The following is a 26,044-nucleotide window of genomic DNA, read 5'->3' as shown; positions in this document are numbered from 1 at the left end:
TTTATCAAGTACGCAGTGGGACTGTCCTAGGGTGGGGGCTGTGGCCCTGGGCCCTCCAGATCTCTCACAGCTGTTGCATTTGGTTGTTTGCTTACTTTCCCATATGGCTCGGTTTGAACACATTTAGCTTGCTGTGAAAATAACTGGCTATTTTAAGATGCCCTTGCAGGTGGCTGCGCGACTAGTTATCTAGATAGACTGGCTATGACCCTGAAGTCTGTTGTATTACACTGAAAATGGCCGTCTGATTAGCTGTGCTTGGCTGCTGCGTCTGACTGATTTCAGGATAAAGCCTTTTAAAACACTAACTCTTGAGGTTCCTTGATGAACCACACTGATTTAAAAAAAAAAAAAAAAAAAAAAAGGAAACATGGCCATTGTTTCAGCTTCTGGAAGGGTGGGTTGGCTGTTGTACCCTTGTGCCGGCTACTTATCCGCAGTTAAACTTTTCCCGCAAAGTCCAGAACTGTCCACTAGCACAGCTTCTGCCAGGTCAGTTATAGAGTCGCGTGAGTACGAGGGGGGGTTTGCTGGCTCCTCCTCGCTTGCGCAGCCCTTGTGTCCCATCATCCTCGTGCTCTTGTCAGCTTCCACTGTGACGGACGTACAGCTGCAGCGAATTGGTGGCTGACTCGCCGCCGGCGGCTTGGCAGCCGCGCGTGGCCCTCTGCCCCCTCCTCATACGCGGTGTTTTCAGGGACCCTGATTGGATCAGCGGTTATTCAAAATGAACTGGATGGAATGCCGGCTGTCCCCAGGTTACGAGCGACATCTTTTCCCTAAGTCTGTCTTTGCGTCGAATTTGTAAGTCAGGAAAAATAATAATATAGTACATAATAATAATACAGGGGGCAGCATGGTGGTGCAGTGGTTAGCACTGTTGCCTCACACCTCTGGGACCCGGGTTCGAGTCTCCGCCTGGGTCACATGTGTGTGGAGTTTGCATGTTCTCCCCATGTCGTCGTGGGGTTTCCTCCGGTTTCCCCCCACAGTCCAAAAAACATGCTGAGGCTGATTGGAGTTGCTAAATTGCCCATAGGTGTACTTGTGAGAGTGAATGGTGCGTGAGTGTGCCCTGCGATGGGCTGGCCCCCCATCATGGGTTGTTCCCTACCTCGTGCCCATTGCTTCCGGGATAGGCTCCGGACCCCCCGTGACCCAGTAGGATAAGCGGTTTGGAAAATGGATGGATGATAATAATAATACAGTATTAAAGTACCTACACGCGGAAGTGTGCTGTTCTTCGAGCGGACGAACCCCTGAAGCTGCATGATGTTCTCAGTAGCGTCACAAAGTACCGCTCGTGTTTCTCAAGCTGTTGTATTTAACCTGAATTTTTGATATATTGGGTCTTATGGCAGTCCATCTGTAGGTACGAATTGTCTGTAAGTTGAATACCCATAAACCCGGAGGCCGCCTGTGTGTCTGATGGTGCTGTATGTTACTACGAGCACCGAGGTGTAAACCGGGACGTCAGTGGCAAAGTGAGATTCATATCTGTGATGGATCGTAAATTTGTCGCTGCACTCCTCTGTGTGATGTGATGAATGCGGCTATTCAGGAGAGCACGCAGCTTACAGTTCAGTCTGGCTACATTTGTCAGGGATATGGGCAGAGTGGGCGGGATTAACGTTCCCTGTCAATCACTGTTTGGTATCTGGTGAAGCAGCCAATAGGAAGCAGGTTTAGAGCAGTGATTGACAGCCTGTGATTGTCCCACCTGCTCTAGGTTCTAAACTTCAGAGATAATTCTCAGGGAAACCAGCGCATGTCCACATGAGAGAAAAAGAGGGGCCACTAATCCAACGCATTTTTTTAAGCATTGTTTGCATAGCCAGTTAGCCCCCTGCCACCCCCCTCCCCTCTATTAAACAAACAAACAAGCTGCTGGTTTAAATTGGAGACCAAAGTCCTCACCAGTACAAACAGAGCTGAAGCATCCTGCTGCTGCTGGTTTGGCCGGCTGATCTTTGAACTGCGATAGGAGTTCTGGGGGGGACTCCTGCTGGTCACGTCAGACGAGATGGGCGGCCGGCGGCGCGGCACGTTCCAGACCGGCCCGGCAGACGCTTTTCGGAAGATGATGCGTAGCACCCTGAAGCTCATGGGCAGTAAGTGTGCGTTTGGGTTCGAGGAGGATCAGGAGATGGGCTCAGAGTTCATTTGGGTCACGGGTGGGTCATGAGGATTCGGCAGTGGGGACGAAGTGGATATGGGGCCTTTAAAGGGAACGGGGACGGACGGCGGCTCTGGTCGCTCACCCGCTCACTTCATGAGCGCTAAGCGAAAGCGGTGAGAAGCTCAGGTTGTGGTGGGCACCTCTGGGTCTCTCCCTCATGCTTCGGTAATGAGCTGTTAATTACCGTTACTGTGCTCACCTTAGACAGACCCAGAAGGTGTTAATGCAGCATAACCTTTCAGCGGGTCGCAGGCTGGAGTGCGGATGGCCCAGTCTGGCTGCTTTTAATAAGGGATATTTAATCATAATGACACATTCTCTCTCAATAAGAAATTTTAATTATAGATGAAATATAGTTTAATAAAGGGTTATAGAAATTGACTTTCGAACAGCTTCGGGATATTTCGTGTTTGAATAAGATGAGTGCAATTATTGGCATATTTGAGTTTTTAATCCAAGGAATTGTGCGGGGTGAGAATGGTGAGTGTGTTTGGTGGATTTCCTCACACCTCTTTTATAATATTCGCAGTTGCAGAGCATCAGGACTGGCACGTGATAAAGGGCGTGATCTTTGAACGGCAGTGGGGCAGAGTCCTTCCAGCTCTACTTTCTCGGGGTCCTGCCCGAATGTCACTGTCTCCCGTACTTTTAGGGTACTGTTGAGATGACGGCACGGCCATGAAGCCGAATTCTCTGCAAATTGAGCAGAGTTCCTTCTTCTTGGTTGTCATGGATGTGGAAGATTGGGACCCTGGGGGAGAGGTTTAATTTGGGGGTGGGGTTTAATCTGGGGGCGGGGTCATGCCTTTGATGAAGCAGCTGTCTCTTGAAGTAGGCCAGCTGTCTCCCCCGCACAGCACCCTTTGTTACTGGCTAATGGGATAGAGGGGGCTGTTTACCAAGCCCTGTGAGGGGAATTTTAACAGGGGCTGCCAGCGTTAAACAGGGATGCTTGTGCTGTGCAGGGGTTTAGTGGTGGGGTGGGGGGTGGCTGTGGGTGACCGGCAATCTGGCTAAACACCTTATCGCAGTGGAGTATTGATTTTTCCTCAAGTCTCGGTGTACCAGATGTCCCTGACGCAGAGTGAATCCCATGAGGGGTGTTCTGGTGTTCTTTCTATTTCAAATGATGGAGCCCCCCCCCCAGGACAGTTATACGTTTGCACTGCAGAAAGTGCTGGGCACAGATGGCACCAATAAAGCACGGAGCGCATAACGACGTCCTGGAAGCGGACGCCAGCATGGCGGAAAAAAAGAGCACAGAGAAAACAGCCCCGCCCCTCTGCGCTCCCGCCAGTGCCGGCTGGGAGGCGAGCTGCGCCGCGCACGATTGGCCAACGGGTATGTCAGCGGCGAGCCGAAGCAGATCGGGGTGTGGATAAGAGGATGGTGCCGGGGGGTGGGGCTGGTGGGGATGGGGCGAGAGCGGATGGGGCATGCGGGTCGTCGCTTGGGCGATGCGTTGTCTTCGGATTTCGATTCAGGGACACCGTCCATGAGTGATTTGCGTAATTAATGAATGAAGTTGCCAGAACTGATTTACGTAAAAGACGTGAAATGTGCACAAATCAGTAGGGTCTGTGTTCAGTGTAGCTAATTAAACGGTAACATGAAGCAGATGTATGAACATGGATCCCAGGCCCGTGATCGCACATTAAGGAAGTATAAGGCTTTAAGAGTGATCTGCTGCACTGGCGTGTCTCAGGTTATTGCAGACGGTCTTTGACTTCCTGTTTGTGTGTGTGTGTCTCTCCCCACAATAAACACAGCTCTTTTTCCCCTCACTTCAGCATTTCAGAGATGATGAAATGATCTCCCCAGCGTGGGAGCGTCTTACTTTCTGTCCGCTGCAGCTTGATTCCAGGGTCTGGCTCCTCTCGAATACTCTGGCTTGTCCCGCCCCGGGGTTAAGCAGAATGGGGGCCTTGCGACATGCTTTTCGTGGGAGCTGCTTCCCTGCCTTTGTCATGTTTGTGAAATTCGCGGTCTTCCTCGTGTCTTGCTTTTGTTCGTCAGTGCGTTTCAGAGCGCGCTCTTGTTCTGATCACAGGAGGGCACCGTGTCTGACTCTCAGTATCTGCCTCCATGTTTAGTATTTGTACATCCATGTTTAGCAATCATACTTGTTTTTTTTCGTTCTTGTTTTTACCCCTTTATTTAGCTGGAGTAGCTCAGGTTAAGTACCACAGTAAAAGGTACTTTGTATGGTTTTTTTTTTTTTTTTGTCATTAATTTTCTGTCCGGTTATTCTCCTTTTGTGTCTCTCCCCCCGGGCTCCTTTGTCACAAGGCTGTCCATCTGTTTTGCAGAGGAGAGCCGCTTATCCTCTCCTCCGCTGGTGCTGTGTCTCCGTCCCGTCTAAGCTGCCAGAGTAGGCTGGCGGGGCCACCTCCCGGCGGGTAGGGTGCCGCGCACAGGTGTGATTCGGCCACCTTTTGTCCTGGCTGTTGCCACGTGGATCGTGGGAAACCTGATGCCGCACGTGTACTAGCTAATCACCCATCTGCGTTTCTCCTGAGCGGCGGGTGCGTGTGCCGGGGTGGGGTGGGGCGGGGCAGGTCCCAGAATCACCGTCCCTCTCCGGTTACGTAACCTGCCTCTCGTCTGGATACCACGAACCGCAGGCAGCCGCATTCCCTGAATCCTGTGTGCTTGACCGCTTGGGAAGAACTGGAAAATGCCGGCTTGGAGCTCCTGTAACGAGGTTGCGCGTTACGCGGTTATCTGTCTGGCTGCTGAGCGAGTGAGAGAGAAGCTGTGACTATCTGCGTTTCCGAGTTTCTTTCTGCCGCAGATGTTTTGTGCTGAAAGGGTTTCATCGTAGGATGCATTCCCGAAAAATGGAAAGTGTAGAGATTTTATCATTTCTGTTAAAGGCCACGTCGAAAGACGGTAGAGAACTTGTTGTGTGTGCTGGCCGGGTGGTGTGTCCGGTGGGCCTGACCTACCGTAACGGGTCACACCGCTCTGACGAGCTGTGTGCCCCTCCACGCCATGGCTGTCATGACGTGTGCGACCAAGGGGACCCTGTTGTCTGCCCCTGGGACATCGGCATTGTGGTCACACGGTCATCTTAAATCGTGTTACTTTCCAGCCCGTGTCTGCAGTCTCTGCCTTCCTGCCGGCTCAGCAGAAGTGAGAGGCGTTTCTCTGAGGAGGTCACAGGCTTTCTTGGCCAGGCCCGGTTGGAGACCTAAGCTAGTGAGAGCGTGTGCTCCGCAGGGCCGGGGATGTTGCTGCCTGTCTAATATAGATTTTATTCTGTCATTTATTTATTTGGCGAAAATGAATTGCCTGTTTTTATTTAATTGAGGAAGGAATCTGAGGGCTGTGTGTTTTTGTTAATTTCCCACAGCAGATAATCTGTTCATTAAAGCATCCTGTATACCATCTGTCGGCAGGATGGCCACGTTTCAGCCCTTTTCGGCGGCGCCAGCTCGCCTCCCGCTCGGATTGGACGCACTGCTCTTAACATTCGTGGTGGCGCCTCTGGGCGCGGGAGTGGATGTTGGTGATCGCTGCCCCAGCCTGCATCCAAGGCCTCGCTGTGCGTGTTCCAGGCCCATGTCCTGTGATGGCACTCTCCCCACACCAGCATAAAGTGGACTTTTGGAGTGTGTGTGTGTGTGTGTGTGTGTGTGTGTGTGTGTGTGTGTGTGTGTGTGTGTGTATATGTATGTGTGTATATATATATATATATATATATATATATATATATATATATATATATATATATATATATATATATATAAAAATGTGTTTCAGTGCTTCAGCTTCTGCCGGGGGGGGGGGGGTTTGGGGTTAGTGTTGCTCAGATTGTCCTTGACTTGGCCGCTGGGAACGTCGTGAATCGATGGGAGCAAGTTTCATACCTGTGACAAGACGGCCGTGAGCTGCGGGTGTCCAATTTGGCGAGGACCTGTCGGAAGCGGAATCCTCATCCCGGGGATTTCCCGGAATCCGCACCGCGTCATTTAAAAGGCTGCAAGCTAAGGCGTCCACATTCCAGCGGGTGATTATAAATGCCGTAGGCGTCTGGAGTCCGCGGCATTCCCTAAAACAGGATTAGCTTACACCTGCAGCCAGTCCCACCCCAGCACTGTTACCAGTGTTGGCTAAGCCTCGGTGTCAGAGTGGCACAGGTGTCGGGAACATTCACGGTTTGGAATAATTCAGTGTGACATGAGCTTCATTCAGTAATGAATCGGTGAAGATTCACGGTTCGCGGTTGATGTGCGGTGGAGGTGGAGCGCGAGGACTGCTGTTCAAGTGCCTGAATATGGCAATGCTATCAGCAGAAGCCAAATGTGACCATCACATCAAGTTCTAGGGCCTGTGTCTCTCAGGGCAAGCCCCCTGCTAAGCGTGACCAATCCGGCGCGCTCGCTGTGGGAGAGCAGCCAATCCCGCGTGCTCGCTGTGGGAGCGTGGCCAATCAGGCGCGCCCGTTCTGGTCGGCATCCAACACCATTAGTTTTACTGCGGGGTAATTTAAAGACTTACCGCAGTTTCCCTACAAACCTGCTGTAAGGTTTGTATTTTTGAGCAGTTTACTGTGATCTGGGTTTATTATTCACTTAAGTAAATAGGAATGGGGAAGTAACTTTGCCGCCTGAATGCACATATTAAATTTTAATATTCTGAAAGTTGCTGATCGCCGTTGACTTAGAAATGCAGGAGGTGATCACACTAGTGTGTAGAACGGCATGCCTGTGCCATGGCGTCCGTCGCATGAAAAGCCTGAAAAGCGCAGGGAGGGGGCTCTCCGCATGGTGGTCTTCATGGGTGGGAGGGTGGTCTGCATGGGCAGGCTTTCTGGCACATCTGAGTCTTGGTGTTTCATATACTGTGTGCGTTGTAATATTGACTTTCATGCACAGTGTCTTTTCCAACATTCGTTGTGTGTGTTGCCTTGCATTGTTACTTTTTGTTTTTGCACGGTGGTTGTTAGCCTTTCGTTGTCAGCATTGGCTCGGGTCACTTGCACTGTCGGCATCAGGGTTCAGCTGAAAGCTGGTACGCATGCAGCTCTGCCACCTGAGAAGGTCACCTGAAACTAAATGAGAACCAACAGGTTTTCCGGAATGCATGTTTGGAAATGAGTGTGTTTCTCATTGAGGTCAGTATATTTCACACGGTTATTGCGCCTCTACGCGAAGGACCGTGAAGGGGCTGGTTTCAAGGTTAAGAGCTGGTTAGTATTTGATTCGGAGACCAGATAAATGGGCTGCAGCTGACGCACCATCCATCCATCTATCCCTCCATCCATCCATCTTCCAGAATTGCTTATTATCCTGTTCAGGGTGCATTGACACTGCATCGTTCCCAGAAGGCAGGGGACACCCCGGACGGGATGTCGCTTCTCCGCTGGCCAGGTAACGCAGCAGCGTGCGATAGAGTGCTTAGCGGGGAAAATGTGCAAGCTGTTTATTTAGTAGAAGTACCTGTTTGTGGGGCGTCATGATAACTTTATGTTGCGTGTTGTTGTTAAACGGCTGAGTTTACCAGAACATTCCGTGCTCACTGATAATGAAATCTGAAATTTTATGCAAAAATTTTTTTTTTTGCACTTCCTACCTTCCTTTTTTTCACTTTAAATAACATTCTAAAAATGTTTACGTTTGACATATGGAAACATTTATGCTGCCCTCGGAGAACTAGAAAGTGAAACTGCAGTGGTGTGAGTGGGCAGTGTACAGTGTGTTATGGGCAGTGGCGGAATAGTCTGGCCTTCAGTATCTGCATGTTTTTACTAAGTGGTTTGGGAAGTTGTAAGCTTACGGAGTCTTTGAAAGAACTGGCATAACTGGAAAGGTACTGGCATTGGTGGGTCAGTGATAAGCAGGAGTTTTCATCTCGAATTTGCCCTCCTGGTGACTCGGAAGACGACAGGAATGCTCTGTCATGGAGCCGTCTGTAAGGTTTTGTTTTTACTGTCCTCACTTTGTCCTTTTTTGCAAACCCTCTTCTGATTGGTCTGAGGAAAAGTCACCGGGGGGCTTGGAGGCCCCATGTGGGTGCCGGGCCAGTCGCTATGGAAACGTGAGGTTTCCCCACTGGCTCTTCTCTGGGCCTTTCCGTGGGGGTGGCATCGAGGTGACTGATTTGTGTTACTTCTACGGTGGTTATCTCCGCAGCCCGTACCCTTCCTGGACAGTGCCACGTGTCCAGGCGACGCGCCGCGTGTCCAGGCGACGCGCCGCGTGTCCAGGCGACGCGCCGCGTGTCCAGGCGACGCGCCGCGTGTCCAGGCGTCGTGCCGCGTGTCCAGGCGACGTGAAGGTGCACGGCCAGAGAACCAATTTGTTTGGTGGGTGGCAGGTGTGAGAGGCAGTAATTAAGGGACCTGCAGCACCAAGCAATAACGTTGCGGGGGAGGGGCTAAAGCCGAAAGTCGAAAGATCGCTGACCCAGGCTCATTTACCCTTAACTTCTACTTAATTGGAGTCCTGCCCCCCAGTGATGAACGTACAGGATGTGCATTGGTGGGCCTTTAGTGTGTCTGCGGCTTCTACAGCGACACACACACACACACACACACACACACACACACACACACACACACATTTGAACTTATGATGTTGCTCTGTCTCTGTCCTGCTCTGTGTTGCACCATGGTCCTGGAGGAACATTATCTCATTTCTCTGTATACTGTGTGTATGGTTGAAATGACAATAAAACCTACTTGACTTGACTTGACATTTGTATTAATGTCTTTGTGGGGACCGTCCATTCATTTCTATGGGCAAAACCCTAATCCCAGCAATGACATCCCTAACCCCCACCCAGCCCGAGCCTGAACCGTAAGTACCCAAACTAAATACCAGACCTTTGGCATGTTTTTGATTGCAGTTACGGATTTTTGTAAAATCGAGTTTTCCCTTATGGGGACCATTTTTTCGGTCAAAATAAGTTGGTTTTCACAGTACATAACCCACGCACACCCACACAGACACCCCCACACCTCTGTCTTTATAGGGTGAGTGTGACTGTCACCTTCAGGGGACAGGACCAAAGTTTGTGGCTTTGAATACCCGTGAAGGGGTGTGTGCTCAGGCAAACGATCCAGGAGGAATGCTCAGAGGGGCTACTGAGAGGCGCTCCGCGTCGTTCGCCGTAGAGGTGGCGATCCCTGCTTCTAAAGATAGCACTGACCCCCGGAGTCCTGCATGTCAGGGTCAGACTCGTCGTGATCTTCTGGGGAATGCTGTTACAGCTGGCCTGGTTCTGTGTGTGTGTGGGAGCACATGCAGGAGTTCTAGCAGAGCAGAAATCTCTGTGGTTAACGGCTCACTGCTTTGTTCCTTGTCACAACGAATGGAATGGGGCACGCCGGAGAATGTTTTTATAAAGATTTTAAACATTGCGAAAATTTGACAGAATTTGGGAAGTTCTGAAACTGCTGAATTGGGACAAGGCCAAGATGGGCCCCCCTGGCTCGCTGAGATTCAGGGCAGCACCGGAATGAGTCGTCTTCTCGGATCTTGGCACGGAACCGTCTGCCCCGTGACTTTTGATAGGACGTGATCGAGGATGAGATTCTGTTCAGCTCCAGCTTGTTTTTTCATGCTGAAGTGGCGGAGGGGCCTGATTGTTCTGGGGAGGGTCCAGTTGGAGGGGGGCGTGCCCCTCCATGCGGTGCTGATTAATGACTCTCCCATAATGATATGAAGCAGTCCTTTGTTTTCCTGCGAAACGCTAGTGGGTTTGGCTGCTATGTTTTGTCTCCGTTTTTTTTTTTTTGAAGCATCTGTTTTTGAGGTTTGCTTTGCCCGCCCCCAGCCTGCTGTACCCCGACCTTGCCAGTAAATTCCCCATTCCACTGGTGACCCAGTGATGTGTCTTTCCTCTTGCAGTTTCCTCAGAACTGTCTTCAGAAACTTCGCTCCCCGCAGCCCCGGCCCGGCCCGGCCTGGGCCACGCCCGCCCGCCCCCCCCAAGGCCCAGGAGTCGCGGTGCCGAGCCTGCAGGCTCCCCACAGCACGCCGGCATGGAGGTGGGCATGCGAGTGGTGCGTGGCGTTGACTGGAAGTGGGGCAACCAGGACGACGGTGAGGGCCATGTGGGCACGGTGGTGGAGGTTGGTCGACAGGGCAGCACCACTACACCCGATAAGACCGTGGTGGTGCAGTGGGACAGCGGCACACGCACCAACTACCGTACCGGCTACCAGGGAGCCTATGACCTGCTGCTCTACGACAACGCCCAGATCGGTGAGTGTGGCGGCGTGCCCCAGCCGCTCTGCTTAGCGTACATGGGCCTTTACCCTGCCCTACAAGATGAGACCTATCCCATGCCAGAAGACGTGCTCCAAATGGTCACAGGTCTGCCTGGACCCCTTACAGGGGGAAAGGAGCATCCTGTCCTGTGGGTGTCTCTGGTCGAGTGCCACACGTGCCTGAGAGCAGGGTGATGGGTGATGGGTGACTCATCGCCCCATTGATGTCTCCCACTGTTCTGCAGACGACTGAATGCCTTCTAAGCCATTTTTTTTATGTGAAAAGTTTTAAAAAGGGCACCAGGCACTTGACCCGTTCACTAACTAGACTGACATTTGAAGCATGCTGACTCAGAGCTGTCTGTCAGCCATCCTTCTTCGTGGTGATGATGACGATGTCATTCCTCAGACTTGCATGCCGCTCATTCGCACGGCTGTTTCCTTCATTTCGGGGCTTATCTATTTTAATACAAACTGTATGACTTGTCTGGATTCAGCGCTGGTTGACGTGGGCCTTCTGCGTACTGCGTTCTTCACGCGTGATGGTGACGTTCCAGCTGATGAAATACCACTTAACAAATGTTATTTTTGAATCGGAGAGACCTGGACCCCAGCGGCTTCTCCGGCTGTATCTGCACAGTCTGATCGGCCGAATCTCTCTCTGCAGTGGATTTACTTCCTCCAGCTTCTTTCGGTATCGATCTGGTTTTCTGAAGACTTCCTCCAGTCTCTCCACATCCCCACTGCCCGACTAACCCCCCACCCCCCCCCAAAAGCCCTGCTCTTCACTGATCCTCATGCTAGGCCATTAGCCACCATAATCTCTAGCCCTGCCCTAGGTAATGAACTCGAGCTCTCAGTAGATACTATGTTGTGTATGATGCGCCCAGTGCTCACATGGGGGCGCTGTGTCTTGCCCAGGCTGAATGGAAGACGGGGTGTTGAACACCTTTCAGAAGGGCAGCGTGTCCAGTAAAAGGCCTGAGTAATCAGTGGATAATAACAGGAGCTCACTGGGAAAACACCCCCGCCTGCAGCTGAAGATGGCTTCGGTTTGAGCCACGTTTACGCCATAAACATTGCCGGTTAATCAAACGTCCATTTTTGTAACGGCTTATCCAGTTTGGAGCGGCTTTGCCCGCGCTGGAGAGTCACACGCCGTCTCGGACTGCCGGGGGGAAGGAGAGCCGCTTACAATCTGGTGTTCAGGTCGGGTTCAGATGTGATCCAGCAGGAGAGAGTGGGAGATCGGAGCCGGCGTGTCACCCCCTAAAAATCGATCACTCCGGCTGTGCAGGGTGCATCCCGGCTGTTCTGACATGAAGAGTATCACTCCTCGCAGTTCATAATTAATGAGCTACTGCTGGCGGCCACTGGGCCTCACAAGCGTCTGCAGGTGTAGATTGTCGAAGATTCTGTAAACTGCCACCCCTGTGCCCCCCCCCCCCCCCCCCCCCATGCAGCTCAGCCGGTACCCGCAGCTGCACCGTTTACATGTTCACTTCCTGCCTAATGGGGAGCGTGTCAGCTTGTCCTAGTGGGGGGTCCCGTTCCAGACAGGTTCCTTGTTGGGGTGACACGGCAAACCCCTTCTCCAGCTCCATCACCTAAACATTTGTTTGCTCATTTGTTCGCACGGCCCTGAATCCCGCAGAGCTGTGCTTGGCGCGAAGCTGCAACGCAAACATCTCGTCACGCAGACCTGGTCGTTAAAGGGATAGGTCTCCAGCGCAGCTTTGAATGTCACTGATGCGTCTCTTCCTGCATTACAGCGAAGTTCAGTCGCATGGCAAACAGTGATGGTAAATTCCTTGCTGGGCTCAACTTTCCCTGCCTTTCCTGCTTGAAGGCCGCCCATTTCTCGCCTGGTTTGGTGCTCGTGGCGTGACTCCTGACACCTCCTGACTGATTTCCCCCATCTCGCGCTGCAGGGGTGCGCCACTCCAACATCATCTGCGACAGCTGCAAGAAGCATGGCATCATGGGCATGCGCTGGAAGTGCAAGGTGTGCTTCGACTACGACCTGTGCACGCAGTGCTACATGAACAACAAGCACGACCTGAGCCACGCCTTCGAACGCTACGAGACGGCGCACTCCCAACCGTAAGCCACCGCCTTTTTCGCTCGCCTGCAGTGCTATACTCTCTCGGCACTGCGGCTGTAAGACAGTGCCACTGCTATAGCAAGCTGCGCATCTTCTGCCTGAGCCATCTTCTGTCTGTCTGGGGGGGATTGACCAAGGAAGTGCTGGCAATGAGCATCGCAGGGCGTCTTTAGATTGGTACGAACCCCCTAAATCTGTGTCTTTATCTGCCTGGGTATGTGTGGCGGTGCTGACCCCCCCCCCACTGAGTGAGCGCTCCTGTCCACAGTGACCCCCGAGGCTGCAGTGGGCAGGAAAGTGCCCTGCTTTGCACAGCAGCTGACATCAGCAGTATCGACGCTGCTTTCCCTCACTCTCTCTGTTACCTAATTAGCATGGGGAGCCGTCTCCGTGGATACTGTCCGTCGCGTCGCCCGGGAAGCGCAGGCGGGAACGTTGCCCGCAACCCTCACTTCAGTACCTCATACTTTTTTCATTTAACCGAGAAGAAATTTTCTTATGCCAGCCGGCTGATTGGGTCAGCCCTGTCCTTCATTAAATGGGAGCACAGGGGCGTTCGGCGCTCCCGGGGATGGGGGGGGGGGCTGCTGTCAGTGTGGACGCACATGGGCAGGTTAGCATGCCAGCTATAAATAATTCATATCCCAATTACTCACAAATAAGCCTGGTGCGGGGGGGGGGGCAGGACAAAGATAGATTCAGAGATGAACCTCAGAGGTTTTCTGTGTGTCGGGTCATGAGACCTCGTGGTAGGTCGTCACGGGGGGGTGAGTTCCCTTGACTGATTCTTTCAGTTCTCCGTCATTAAGGCCCCTGTGATTGGTTGGTTTCTGAATTGCGTGATATCTAATTGTAAGGTGTAACGCTTTACAGTAACTGCACCTTCATAATGCATTCATAGAACACTCGTAAGCAGCATGTAAGTATATCTTAACATCCTAACATGCCTTAAAAGATAATTTAATATACATTAACAGTAAACATTATATGATAATAATAAACATTATGCTTGTATAATTGTATAATGTTATTAAGGTATATATAAGCTGTTAAGGCATGTTAGGATGATAAGGTGTACTTGTTGCTTATGAATGTTCTATGAATGACTTATGAAGGTGCAGTTAATGTAAAGCGTTACCAATTGACATTTGGATGTTAGCTCATTCCAGTGTAAATTCTCATGTAAATTCGTTGCTAGTTGATGAGCAACTAAGAAACCTGCCCCTGCATAATAAGGCAGGGAGCCGCCCTCCCCCAGGACACGCGTGGGTGCAAAACAGAACCATGTGGCCTCGTCGTGGACAAAAGGCTTTGGGCTTTATAAGGAAGTACCTCAGTTAATGTGCGGGACAAAGGTTACCATGGTGATTTTCCAATCCCAGTCAGCATTCCGCAAAGAGCATCCGCAAAATGTCAAATTGCTCTCCCAAACCCGATAAGGTCGTTCTAATCGGAGTCAGGAAGCCCTCCCCCCCACTAATTGAGCTGTAGCTTAGCTTCGACAAGCTATTAACTCTGAAAGAAGCTAATTGCTCTGCGTTGTGTAACTCTTGTTCTGGTGGGGACAGTGAGATAAAGGTCAAGAAGTTAAGATCCTCTGAGCTGAGTTTGGTCTCTGGTGAATTTCAGGGGGCCAGCCTGACTCTAACGTTTATTACTGCCGAGCCCGGGTGGTGCGTGCTGTAGCAATGGGCTGTGGGAGTGATGGATGATGAGAGGGCCGTGCATGTGTGAGCTGGGCCGACACTGCACTGACGCCTTACTATGTTAGTAATAACTAAATAAAACTGAGTGCCCCGTTTTGTTCCTTTAGCCTTGATGACAGCGGCTCCCTGTCTTCCCATCTCACCCTAGACCTGCCCACACTCCCATCTACTCTCGTGCCATTTGTCAGATCTGACCCCGCCCACACTTCCATCTAGTCTCGTGCCATTCGTCAGATCTGACCCCGCCCACACTCCCATCTACTCTTGTGCCATTCGTCAGATCTGACCCCGCCCACACTCCCATCTAGTCTCGTGCCATTCGTCAGACCTGACCCCGCCCACACTCCCATCTAGTCTCGTACCATTCGTCAGACCTGACCCCGCCCACACTCCCATCTAGTCTCGTACCATTCGTCAGACCTGACCCCGCCCACACTCCCATCTAGTCTCGTACCATTCGTCAGATCTGACCCCGCCCACACTCCCATCTAGTCTCGTACCATTCGTCAGATCTGACCCCGCCCACACTCCCATCCCTTCATTTCCTTCTGACCCCTGTATTTCTCCGTCTGTCTGTCTGGAGCAGTTTGGCAAGTCTAGAGGGCCACCTTCATTTCCAGGCCGTGAATTTTTGGCTGCTGACCTGCGGCGCCACGGCGCCCATTGCCACGGCTACCTGCGGAGCTGCGTGTGGTTCACTGATGCCTAACAACTCCTGACATCTGGGCCTGAGGTCTTACAGCTGCTTGATGGCTCTGATTGCTGCTCTTTGGAATGAGCGACATGGGGCGCAGACTCGGTACAACGCATCCTGCTGTTGTTACTGCCGCGCTATCACTGTGAAAACCACATACGCTCACACATCACCGCCAGCACAGACCATCGGTCTATGAGATGTTGATTATTTGTTGTATGCTTTCCCTTCTTGCATCTGTATATTTTGTTTGTGTTGACAGTGATGGTGGTTTAGAAGGACCGCCTTAATCCAGCCAGTGAAAATGCTTACGGGTGTGACTGTAACTGTAACTGCACAACCCTGACGGCAGAGCTCCGGAGAATGGACCAGAATCGTCCAAGGACGGGTGGAGACGCCAGGCTCTGTGCTAGTATGTTTGTTTATGTAGTCGCTCACTCCCAGGGTCATCTCGTGGAGTGCTGGCAGAGCCATAGGAAACCGGGGGTGGGTGGGAGTTACTTCGGGATGGTTACTTGCTGTAGTTTGGGGGGGGGTCATGGGAGGGTCTGTTGCTGTAGTGTTAGGGAGCGGAGGAGCAAATGGGGAGGAGTCTTGCCCCAAGACAGACGGATGGCCGTATCCGTGTGTGTTTCCCTGTTCTGAGAGAATGTGATGTCACAGCCTGGGCCTGGAGGAGCACGGGGCTGGGCTCCCGCCATGTGACGCTCTTCAGCGCTTTTAAACATTCACTTTGATTTCACACTCGGAGATGGGTGTGAACACGAGAAGCAGCTGGCAGATGGGACGGGTGGCTGTAACCTGTTTGAAGCCTTAAAGCCTTAAATTCTCCCTTCTCTGCAGCCTGGATTTTATTCTAGCATACGTAATATCACACACCCAAAGCCCTCTGCCATGAGTATTATATAATGCTGGAAAAACATGAAGAGGCCATACAAAAGCCCCAAATGCAGTGAACTCTCCCCTCCTGGGCCACCTTCTGTTGATTTCTCGAGCTCCGGCGTGGGGTTCCTGGAAGCCGCCAGGCCCAGTGCCGCCAGATTGTGTTTGTGCCGCACAAAAATAGATTCGCGTGCCGTGGCACGAGTGCCTTTCGCTGCCCTGGCTCTGTGGCTGCTTCTGCCAGGACAGACGGGCTCGTGCCTCTGTGAGGGCCCGGGGCCGGGCGCCGTGGCCCCTTCGCTGACAAGCTGCTGCGGGTACGGGGGTCACACGGTGATGCCGCTGGAGGCTGCAAGAACCAGTGTGTTCTGTCCTTTCTAAAACATGCCGTCCGGGGTGGCCCGCAAGCCTGTCTTTCATGGTCTGTGGTTTCTGGGTACCGTCCGGTCCCATCTGACGCAGAAGGTGACCGTTCCCGCTGAGGTGTGACACATTCCAGGGGTGCGTAGAAGGAACCAGCTTCTGAAACCATTACTGCGTCAGTCTCCCCTGCGCACCTGAATCTCTGAAGGTCCATGCGACGTTTCCAGCTAAGAGGAGACACCGCGTTGCTGGCATGATCCATCTCGTCGAGGCACCGGGAGGAAGACCTTGCATCTTTGTTTTTGATTTTTCACGTCGATTATCCATTTCCATGGCATCACCTGTCACCTTCCGTCAATGAGTCACATTGCCCATATAATGTCGTCTTACCTGCCGAATCTAATTGCAGGAACCAGAACTGTCAGGGAGTCAGATTGCGTTTAATTTCTTAGGGGAAGAAAAGCGATTCAGTATGTAGAGGACTGTCGTCGGTGTACCTCTGTCCATAGCTTTAAGGGCGATTCTCGGGGTGGTTCACCCTGTGATGTACACTGTACCTATATCACCTTTAGACGGATGGGCTGCAGTCCAGCACCTGAGCACTGTGTCTCTGCTTGGCTGCCTCAGTCACTCAGTTGTGCCTCTCACTAGCAGCATCACTGATTCTTGCACGTTTTTAGCAGCAGGTGACTGTCGAGGGAGGGCTCCCAGCCACGTCCGGCTGCTTCTCCAGCAGCAGCGTGGTGACACGCGCGGCTCAGCATTTCGCGTCCTTCGCAGGACCTGTGTGCAGCGTTGCCGAATCCTCTTGCCGCTGACAGCAGAGTGGGACACATGGTCTGACTTTCTTCTTTTCCCGCGCTGTCATCTTGCCCGGTTCTCCTCCTTGGCGTCCTCCTAATGAGCCTGATCACATGTGGGTCCTTGCATCACTAACTCCTGGCTGCTCGGATGCACAGACACTGTGCTGATCATCTGGGGATCGAATCGGTTTTGTGTTGACATGCAGCAGGTGGGTCAAGCTGGCGAATCGGCGACATCGTTTTTGCATCGCCCCTCCCACCAGGTGGCGTGAAGCGGTTGGTTTAATATAACTTTATAATACTATGCTGTCCTGTATCAGCGAGTGCCATGTTAACCTTGTTAACTGGCAGTGTAAATTTGAGGCCTGGTTATTAAACGCTGAGAAAAACAGCCGTGCGGTCAGTGCTGCGGAGAGAGAGTCGGGTTGGCTCCTGTGTGTCCAGCCTCTGATACTGGCCCTCTTGTCTGTTTAGGGCTTCGTGGTTCTGATCCATCGGTAGGTACTCAGAGATCCAGAGACGTCCGCTCTGGGGCTTCCTGCCTCAGACTGTGGGCTGTCATCGAGCACATACACGGAAGGTGTTCCGGTTAGGATCTGTGCGCGCGCGCGAGTGTGTGTGTGTGTGTGTGTGTGTTGCATGTGTGAAAGTGAGAAGCATTACACGTGACATATGGCAACACATATGTTTTGGGGAGGGGGGGGGCAGGCTAAACAAACCTCCCAGCTGATTAATCAGGCCAGACATGGGCTTAGGCTCTGTCACAAAGGCTTTGGCTCTGTATTGATATTCAAGCCCCCCACCCCCATTCACATTCCTTTGAGCACAAGCTCAGTGTTTCTTCTTACGAGGACATGCCTGTATATCCAGACATGTCTGTTGGCTGAACTTCATTTGCTTCTCTCGTTTTAGGTTTTTAATGGCTGGACAGGTGGCATCCTTGTGTCCCGACAGGTTAGGGCTCCCGCTCAGCCTCTGCTCCCTGATTCGTGTCACTGCTGGTCCTGCCCGACAACGAGCATTATTCAGATCTGCTGAGTAAAAGGGCCATTTGTGGGACTGCAGGAAGTGTCACAATCAGGGGTGGCCTTTGGCTGGAGGGATGCGACCGCTCTGTCTGCCATGGCCTTTTCAAAGCGACGAGCGGAAATCGTGCCATACAGACAGCCGCTGTTATCCTGATAAGAGGGGAGCCTTCGTGAGGCCCTTCTGTGCTCGCCACAGGCAGTAAGGGTCCCCCAGGGGGCCGGGATGAGCAGAGACTCCACTCTCGTGTTTTTCTGTCTGTCAGGGCAGTGAGTCACATCCGGTTGCTTGTGGAAGCCAAAAGTCAGCTGCATTTATGAGTGAAGGGGAAAAAATGCGTCTGTTTCCATATGCAGGCATTAAAATAACCTGCGTCTGCATTCTGAAAACCCTCCCCCCCCCACCTCCACCCTCACGCGCTCTGTGTTGTATTGTGACATCTGCCCTACAAAAATCAAATGGCATATTTGAAATGTGTTGGCCAGTAAGTGGGCCTGGCGTAACGTCATTCACCCGGCGTACGCGTGGAAAAAAATGACCTTAGTTAAGCTGAAGGATTTTTTGTGCCAACCCCACCTCTGCTTGGAGGGTAGAAGGGGAATTTCACTAGGGCCTCGGCTGTCATGCTCACCCCCCTCCCGTTTAGCTTGTCATGGAACAAGAGGGAGCAGGCAAAGATCATGTTTCAGCATTTGTGTGTCCTGGGCCTGACTGGCAGCCTGAGTTGATGCACTGAATCATGCTGCTCGCTCTCTCTTTTTTGCAATGCAGAACCTCAGTTAATTCATAAAGACACTGTGGTGCGAATCTGCTTGTGTTTCTCTCCGAAAATCACAGCGATTCTAGCAGAAGCACGTGGGACTGGTGCACGCTGCAGGAGGCCCTGGCACCTGGTGTTCCGGGCGCTTTTCTGGGCCTGTCTTTCACATATTCAGTTTTTAAGAAGTTCCCCCATAACCCGAACCTTTTTAAGGCTCACTGTCTTGTGTACTCAACTCTTGCGGCCCAGGGCCCCTTAGGGCCTCGTTCGCTGCCTCTCCAGCATGTTGGTAGCTACAGTCTCTGCTCCTTGGTCAGTAGTAAATATTCTATTTCAAAGGCGAGTGTCATCCTCTGTTAGTTCCCTAAAGTTTGTCGAATCAAACACTGACTTCAGAATACAAACGCTCCTCTCCTTACGAATGAGTTGCGTTCCGAACAGTCGCTCGTATCTTGAAATGTTCGTAAGTTTTTAATCAACATCGATGTAAGGGAATCTGCAAGTACAAAGAACTAAGGTCCTGGGAGTACGCACACTACACTGCAGCACGGCGGGACGTACTGGGCGGAATTGGCACACAGGGAAAAAAATTGTTACGCACAGGAAACGGGAGCCCAATGAGCACAGTTTGGACTTGCAGTCCTCTTCGTTCGTATGTCTGAAAGTTCGTAAGTAGAGGAGCGTCCGTAATCACAGCTCTGTCAAGATTTCGGTTCCTGTCGAGATGCCCCATCAGAATGATCTCGTTCTTTCTCGGCATTCCTAATTTATGATTTTTAATCGTTGTCCCCCCCCCACCCTATTTATGGCACCGTCTGTCCCGACACTCACTAGTGTTCTGACTCCGCGGCGGTATTTTGAACACCCAGTACACGCGTCAATATCCCGAAACCTGAAGGACCAGTGCCAAGGTGGAAGCTTGGAAGGAATTAGCTGATGACAAGCTCCTGGGGACATCTGTTGCGTCTGGGTTTATGCAGGCATCCAGCGTGTGGGGGCAATGTCTGTGCCTTGTACCTATCTTAAATACCCCCGGTGCACTAACAAAGCTCAGGCAGCCAAGGACTTTGGTAACTGGGTCTATTTAGACGAGCACCAGCCTGTCGTCTGGAGCCTGGGTCAAGTGCCTCACCGCCGTCAGGGATTTCAAGTCCTTTGACCGTAAGCCACTAACGAATTGAGTTCTTGAAGAATCTGTGGCCTGGATTCCCAGAAGCCGCTCTGTCAACTTAATGTTTCCTGGAGCTTGAAGCGCCTCGTATCCTCGGAGGCCAAGGCCGAGCCAAGTGCAGCAGAAGCTCCTTTTCGTCCTGGGGAGGGATCATGGTGAGGGGGCCTGGGGGTCTGTGCTTTGTGCCTTGAGCTTTGGGTGGATCCCGGCACGGACATGACCGCTCTCCGCTGACGTGGTTGTAAAAGCATGGGAATCGGCAGCTCCTTTGCTCAGCGATCAGATCAGATCTTTACCATAAGGTAGGTTTGCTTGTCTGAGCAGCTGCGGCTTTTATAGTTTAGCATTTAGATTTTTTCTGTCAGCAGCTCTGTCGCCTTGGTGTCCAAAACCACAATATTTGAATTCAGTAAATCGAGGGACCAGTTTTATTAGAGCAATAATATGATTTTGTTATCAGTCTTGGTTAATCTGTTAAGACCAGGTTTCCATAACACCCGAATCAAGTGACTAGTAGAGACTGTTTCATACCAACAAGTAAGCAGAAGTCAGGCATTCTTTAAGGATAACCCCCTCTCCTTAAAGACCCCCTCTCCTTAAAGACCCCCTCTCCTTAAAGACCCCCTCTCCTTAAAGACCCCCTCTCCTTAAAGACCCCCTCTCCCACCTCTGCTCGCGCTTACCTGTCTGTATTGATTTGTCTGCATAGTTTTCTTGTCCATTTCATCATGTCAGGTGTCGACGGTGTCTGAACACAAGCGTACTTTGCTCAGTCCGTGAGAGAGGCTATGTGTCAGAGTGACATCATGCAAAAGCATGTAATCTGGGCAAGGGGCAGCGAGCTGGACCAAACGGCGCCTGACAATCGGGCAGGCAGAGCCGTGCTCGTCCAACAGAACCATGTGGTCCGTCGGCCTTGTGTGATCCTGTGGTGCTGACCGTTCATTTGATAAAATAACCGCCCTCATCCATGCACATAGATTACCTGCAGAATGTCAGGTTAATCTCAGGGTATGCAGTACCTAGATGAACATTTCAGTGAGGAATACGCAGTGTACTGTTTGTGAATGCATGCATGTAAACCGAGCTGCATTGGAAAGGGTGAGATGGGTGATAAAAGGGAAAAAAACCTGTACAATTTGGTGAAGAAAATGTAAGTGCAAATGAGACAGAAACTGCTTGTAATTCGCAGAGGAAGATTGGGGCTGGTGATTGTCAGTGAAGGGGGAACAAAAAGTGAAATTCCGTCCATGGTAATGGAGGAAAAGCCTCGGTTCATCATTCACGTCGTATCTGCTCTGTATCTGACCCATCTTCTAGCTGAGGACCAGAACTTTTTGTTTTCGCAGTGTGAGCCTACCGCCCCGACAGAACCTCTCCAGGATCATCCTGAAGGGAATATTCCAGGGAGTGAAGGTGGTGCGAGGACCGGACTGGGACTGGGGCAACCAGGACGGTGAGCGGAGGGCTGGCCGGAAGCACAACTGCAACAATAATGATGATAGTGATGATGATGATAATGAGTAATAAGGGATTTCAGGTCCAGAAAGTAAAAATCCAGACCATAATTTAGTTTCAACCAACCAATTGAGCATAAAGAGTCGCCGACTGCTCAGCTGGTTGGTTGAAACTAAATTATGGTCTGGATTTTTACCTTCTGGACTTGAAATGTCCACTTCTGATAATACTAACCATAGTGTTGTAGCTGCCATGGACGTGTTGTGTGGAAGCGTTTGAATGTTTCTCTGGCTCCATCTGCACTGTAGGAGTATTTATCTAATGACAATTTAATGTGTTTATACACCGTCCGCCCCTCCCCGCCCCACATCTGTGTCCACTTCGCATTCCACTCGTGCATGAGCACTGACTCGCACCATTAAGTGTCATCTCTGTGAAGTGTTGTTGAGATGCAACAATTTGAGTTTCCAGGGCAAAAAGAAAGATCTCGGGAACCACCAGCCACTTGCCATTGTCCACCATATCCTCATCACACGTCCAGCATATCATCTGCGGGTTTCCTGGGGGGGGTACTGTGTTTTTATTGTGATTATGCTGCCAAGCTCATCTTGTGAACGCCGTCGTTCTGCTTGCGTTCCCGGTGATTTGTGTCACGATCCTCTGTTCTTATTTCTCATGCCACAGCCGAATGAGTCAAAATGTCCGTGCGTTGGTCAGTTGCTCATGGTCACACCCGTCTTTGTTTTCTGCTGGTGTCGTTATGGATCCTCCTTCTGCCCTTTACCCGGGAAACCCCGTTAATGGTCTATTGTTGTTACAGGAAATAGTTTAGCTGCCACTCGTCATTGTGGGTAAGAGGAATGGCACCTGAAGCAGGTGGTGTAGGTGGTAGGTGTGTCCGTGCTGTGTGCAGTAGGGCAGACCTGTGTGTGCTGCGTTAGACGTTCATAGTTTTCACATCCTCACTGTGTTTTTTTATTTTTTATTATGTTTAAAACTGACCTCATTCAGCTTGGCTACGTTTCTGTCCTTGGCAGCTCTGCAGTAACAGACCCTCTTGTGCGGGGGGGGGGGGGGGGGGGGGGCAGCTTCTCCAGAAGGGATCTGGAAGGCTTGTTTTTCCCCTTTTCCTTATGTAAGAGGTTAAATATTTAGGAGAAGCCCAAGTCCTGCTTTACGTCAAGCTATTTGGTGTCAGAGGCTGAGCTAAGAGCTGCACCATCTGTACGGCGCTTTCGTTTTTTGGCAGTAGCTCTTACACCTTTTGAGGCCCCAGCTCTTAGCCTGAACCCCTCCAGCTGTACCAGTGAGGCGGGCATCCCTGCGTAAAGGTCGCCGGAGGCCTCCGTCATGTGCTGTCCTGACCTGCCAGCGCCGGCAAAATGGACAGTATTGTCTTTCGGTGCAGATGAACAGGACTGTGGGCACTGATGCTGCTCTGACGCCTCAGACGTGTCTGTACATAGGTGTAGAAAAATTGGCTTGGATGCAGGGGAGCCTAAAGCGTGAGCAGCATTACATTTCAGTGGGATTTTGCTTAGGGTACTGAACTATATCGTCGCTTCCCAGTGTCCTAATTTTCAGGCGTTTTACTTTTTAATTAAATCCACCTCAGCTTCCATCCCTCCCTAAGCCACCAAATGTAGTAGCACATTTAAGCATTTTTCTCACATTAAGTGCGATTTGACTCCCGGCTTATATGCAGGACGGCCAGCGCTGTTTGGAGGGACAGCGAGCCCCGCGTACGTGACACTGTGGCCCATTAACACACTCGATTGCCGTCAGCGTGACGCCAGCATTCCGCACCCTGGCCACGCCTCCCCCGGGGCGGGGAGGATGTGGGGGGCGCCAGCTGCCGATGGCGTGGGGTCACACAGAGGCCGCCCTTCCTTGCTCTCTGTGTTGTTTTTCCTGCTGGTGTTGGCACCTCTATCCTGCATTAATTACCATTCTGTATTTTGGTAATTTAGTGTCACTTTAAGCACGTCTGCGTCCTGCGGTTTTTCTTGCTGATCTTCCATAAGCCCCCCTCCCCCGGTGAAGTTAAATGCTTGTCCTGCCCTTCTCCATGCCCAGGAGGGGAGGGCAAGCTTGGCAAGGTGATCGACATCCGCGGCTGGGACACCGAGTCTGGCCGGAGTGTGGCTAGCGTCACCTGGTCCAACGGTACCACCAATGTCTACAGGATGGGCCACAAGGGCAAAGTGGACCTCAAATACGTGTCGGACATAGCAGGGGGTTATTACTACAAAGATCATCTCCCAAAGCTGGGTAGGCATGCTTTCATTTCATGGTTTGTGTTTTTTTTTTTTTATTAATATTTTTTTTGTGCATTGCTCCAGCCTGATTACAAAATTAATAAAACTGTGTGTGCGTGTTTGCATGTGTGTGGCCGTCTGTGTGTGTGCGTGTGTGCGTGTGCAGGGGAGCATGCAGAGCTGCAGAGACAGGAGAGTGCAGATGGGCACACATTCCAGCAGGGGGACAAAGTGAAATGTCTCTTGGAGGTGGACATCCTCAGGCAGATGCAGGAGGGGCACGGAGGCTGGAACCCCAAGATGGCCGAGGTACCGGCGATGTCCATTTCTCTCTCTGCCCTCCACATGTCCCCCTCCTTCCTCGCACAGCGCATTCAAGAGCAGCTTTTTAAAGGCACATCAAATGGTATTTATCACTTCTGCTTCCAAAAGGGACAGCGAGTAAACAAATATTCAAGGAACAGGGGGGTTGGGGACATTTGGGAGCAAATTTCCTGAGATGAAAGGCCCAGGAAAAGCTCTAGTGAATTCCGCGCAGTGTGCTGTCCACTTCCTGCCAGAGAACTGCCGAGCCTGTGCCAGGAACAGAGCGACCCAGCCCGTGTGCCGTGCTGTAAAACCCGCTGCACAAGTCGTAAAACTCTGCTAATAGGATCAAAGATGGCGACATGGCGGCTGACATTTTTCAGCAACGCCTTGTGCGGGTGTAGAGCTCATTAGTGTTGGGACCTACATCGCGCTGGTGTAGAGCTCATTAGTGTCGGTGCCTGCGTCGCGTCGGTGTAGAGCTCGTTAGTGTCGGGTCTGCGTCGCGTCGGTGTAGAGCTCGTTAGTGTCGGGTCTGCGTCGCGTCGGTGTAGAGCTCGTTAGTGTCGGGTCTGCGTCGCGTCGGTGTAGAGCTCGTTAGTGTCGGGTCTCTGTCGCGTCGGTGTAGAGCTCATTAGTGTTGGGGCCTACGTCGCATCGGTGTAGAGCTCGTTAGTGTCGGGGCCTGCATCTTGCATGCTCCCTTTTCTGTCCAGGCAGTGAAGAGCTGCTAGCTGAGTGCCAAACGGGACCTCACTGAAACATGTCCCCCGTTCTCTCTCTTTCCAGTATATCTGCAGAATAGGGACAGTGCACAGGATCACAGACCGAGGGGACGTCAGAGTGCAGTACAGCAATAATATCCGCTGGACTTTCCACCCAGGAGCCTTAACCAAGGTAAGTAGCTGTTAAACTTTCCACCAGGGGGCGCTGTGGTGGCAGCGTAGCATTTTCTAGCGCAGCTTTCCTGAGGAAATCTTTTCCCCATTTACTGCATCAGAAAAAATGTTTGATTGTCCAGCAGCTGATGCTTTGGTGAAGAATATGGACTTGTGGACGTTCCTTTAGGAATCGGACACAGAAAAAGGTGTACTAAAGTTGCATATGTAAATGAGTTACAGTGTGGCTTTATCCATTCTTGGAGAATTTTTTTAAGATATTAGAAAACAAGGATGTCCAGAGAGTCAATCTGTATTGACTGTATTCATGTGCATGTGTACATCTCCTTACCTTGGCCTGATATTTCCAAGCACTTAAAAGCTGAAGGTAGTTAAAATATCCCTGCTCCTGCAGGAAACCTACTGGATCTCTGACCGTCGCGCCCCCTGCTGTTCATTTCCTCCTTTTAGGCAGGTTCACCTTCACAATTGTGGTTCTGTAACAGCACATGGAAGAACATGGAGCGTTTCTGACAGTACCTGCTGCTCACCGTGTTTGCAGTGCTGTCGTTCTCTGAGAGCTTCCTGGACTGTAGATGCGTATTCGTACTTGTTCGTCTGTTCGCGGGTCGCTCTAGCTGAGCACAGATTGTATTTGTGTCATTTCCTCTGGGGGGCATGGCTGAGACTGGAATGACTGTGCATATTGCTGAAGTCATGTGTGCGTTGCCGTTCCACCCCCCGGTTTGCGGGCTCTTACTTTATTTCTCCACCCCACTGCTCAGCCTAAAGCTGCCCTCCTTTTAAATCCTCGCAGGTAAACACGTTTGGGATCGGCGACCTGGTGCGAGTCCTGGACGATATCGACACGGTGAAGCGTCTCCAGGCAGGACATGGCGAGTGGACAGACAGCATGGTGCCTGTAAGTCACCAGCCCGGCCTCCTACAAAAGGAGATCGCTTGGGGCGGCTTATTCCTGCCCCCTTCCTCTGCCCATGGAGGGAGAAGCCACCTCTGTCTCCAAGGCACAGACAGACTTAAGCGATTCTGTGAGATACGCAGCAGAGACTAGTGAGCATTGACCGGCAGCGCGGGCAGCTCCTGCCAGGGTGCGACGGCCTCGTGTATGTGTGCCCTCGGACCGCGGGCTGTCCGATCAGATGAACTCCGCCTGGCTCCCGGCCCGCCCCAGTTATGATGCGCTCCATCGCGTTGCATAACGGCTTAAGCTGTACTTA

At 51.6% G+C, this 26,044-nt stretch overlaps 1 protein-coding gene across 5 annotated transcripts in view; it reads left to right on the top strand.

The window, feature by feature from the left end:
* Window positions 1–26,044, top strand: part of mib2 (MIB E3 ubiquitin protein ligase 2) — a 49,108-nt gene that overhangs the window by 7,014 nt on the left and 16,050 nt on the right. Inside the window, exons 1-8 of one of the 5 annotated variants that reach the window (XM_049016572.1) lie at window positions 896–2,111; window positions 10,036–10,392; window positions 12,329–12,500; window positions 21,256–21,362; window positions 23,441–23,635; window positions 23,789–23,931; window positions 24,718–24,825; window positions 25,624–25,728. In XM_049016572.1, coding sequence (XP_048872529.1) covers window positions 2,024–2,111; window positions 10,036–10,392; window positions 12,329–12,500; window positions 21,256–21,362; window positions 23,441–23,635; window positions 23,789–23,931; window positions 24,718–24,825; window positions 25,624–25,728 — 1,275 coding nt within the window. In that variant the 5' untranslated portion in view covers window positions 896–2,023. Of the gene's footprint in view, window positions 1–895; window positions 2,112–3,185; window positions 3,521–7,047; window positions 7,555–10,035; window positions 10,393–12,328; window positions 12,501–21,255; window positions 21,363–23,440; window positions 23,636–23,788; window positions 23,932–24,717; window positions 24,826–25,623; window positions 25,729–26,044 lie in introns of those variants that run through there. The other 4 variants (XM_049016571.1, XM_049016574.1, XM_049016575.1 and 1 more) reach the window with 4 other exon arrangements.

Source organism: Brienomyrus brachyistius, chromosome 6 (genome assembly GCF_023856365.1).
Source record: "Brienomyrus brachyistius isolate T26 chromosome 6, BBRACH_0.4, whole genome shotgun sequence".
Taxonomy (NCBI): Eukaryota; Metazoa; Chordata; class Actinopteri; order Osteoglossiformes; family Mormyridae; genus Brienomyrus; species Brienomyrus brachyistius.
This window is presented reverse-complemented; position numbering and strand designations above follow the sequence as displayed.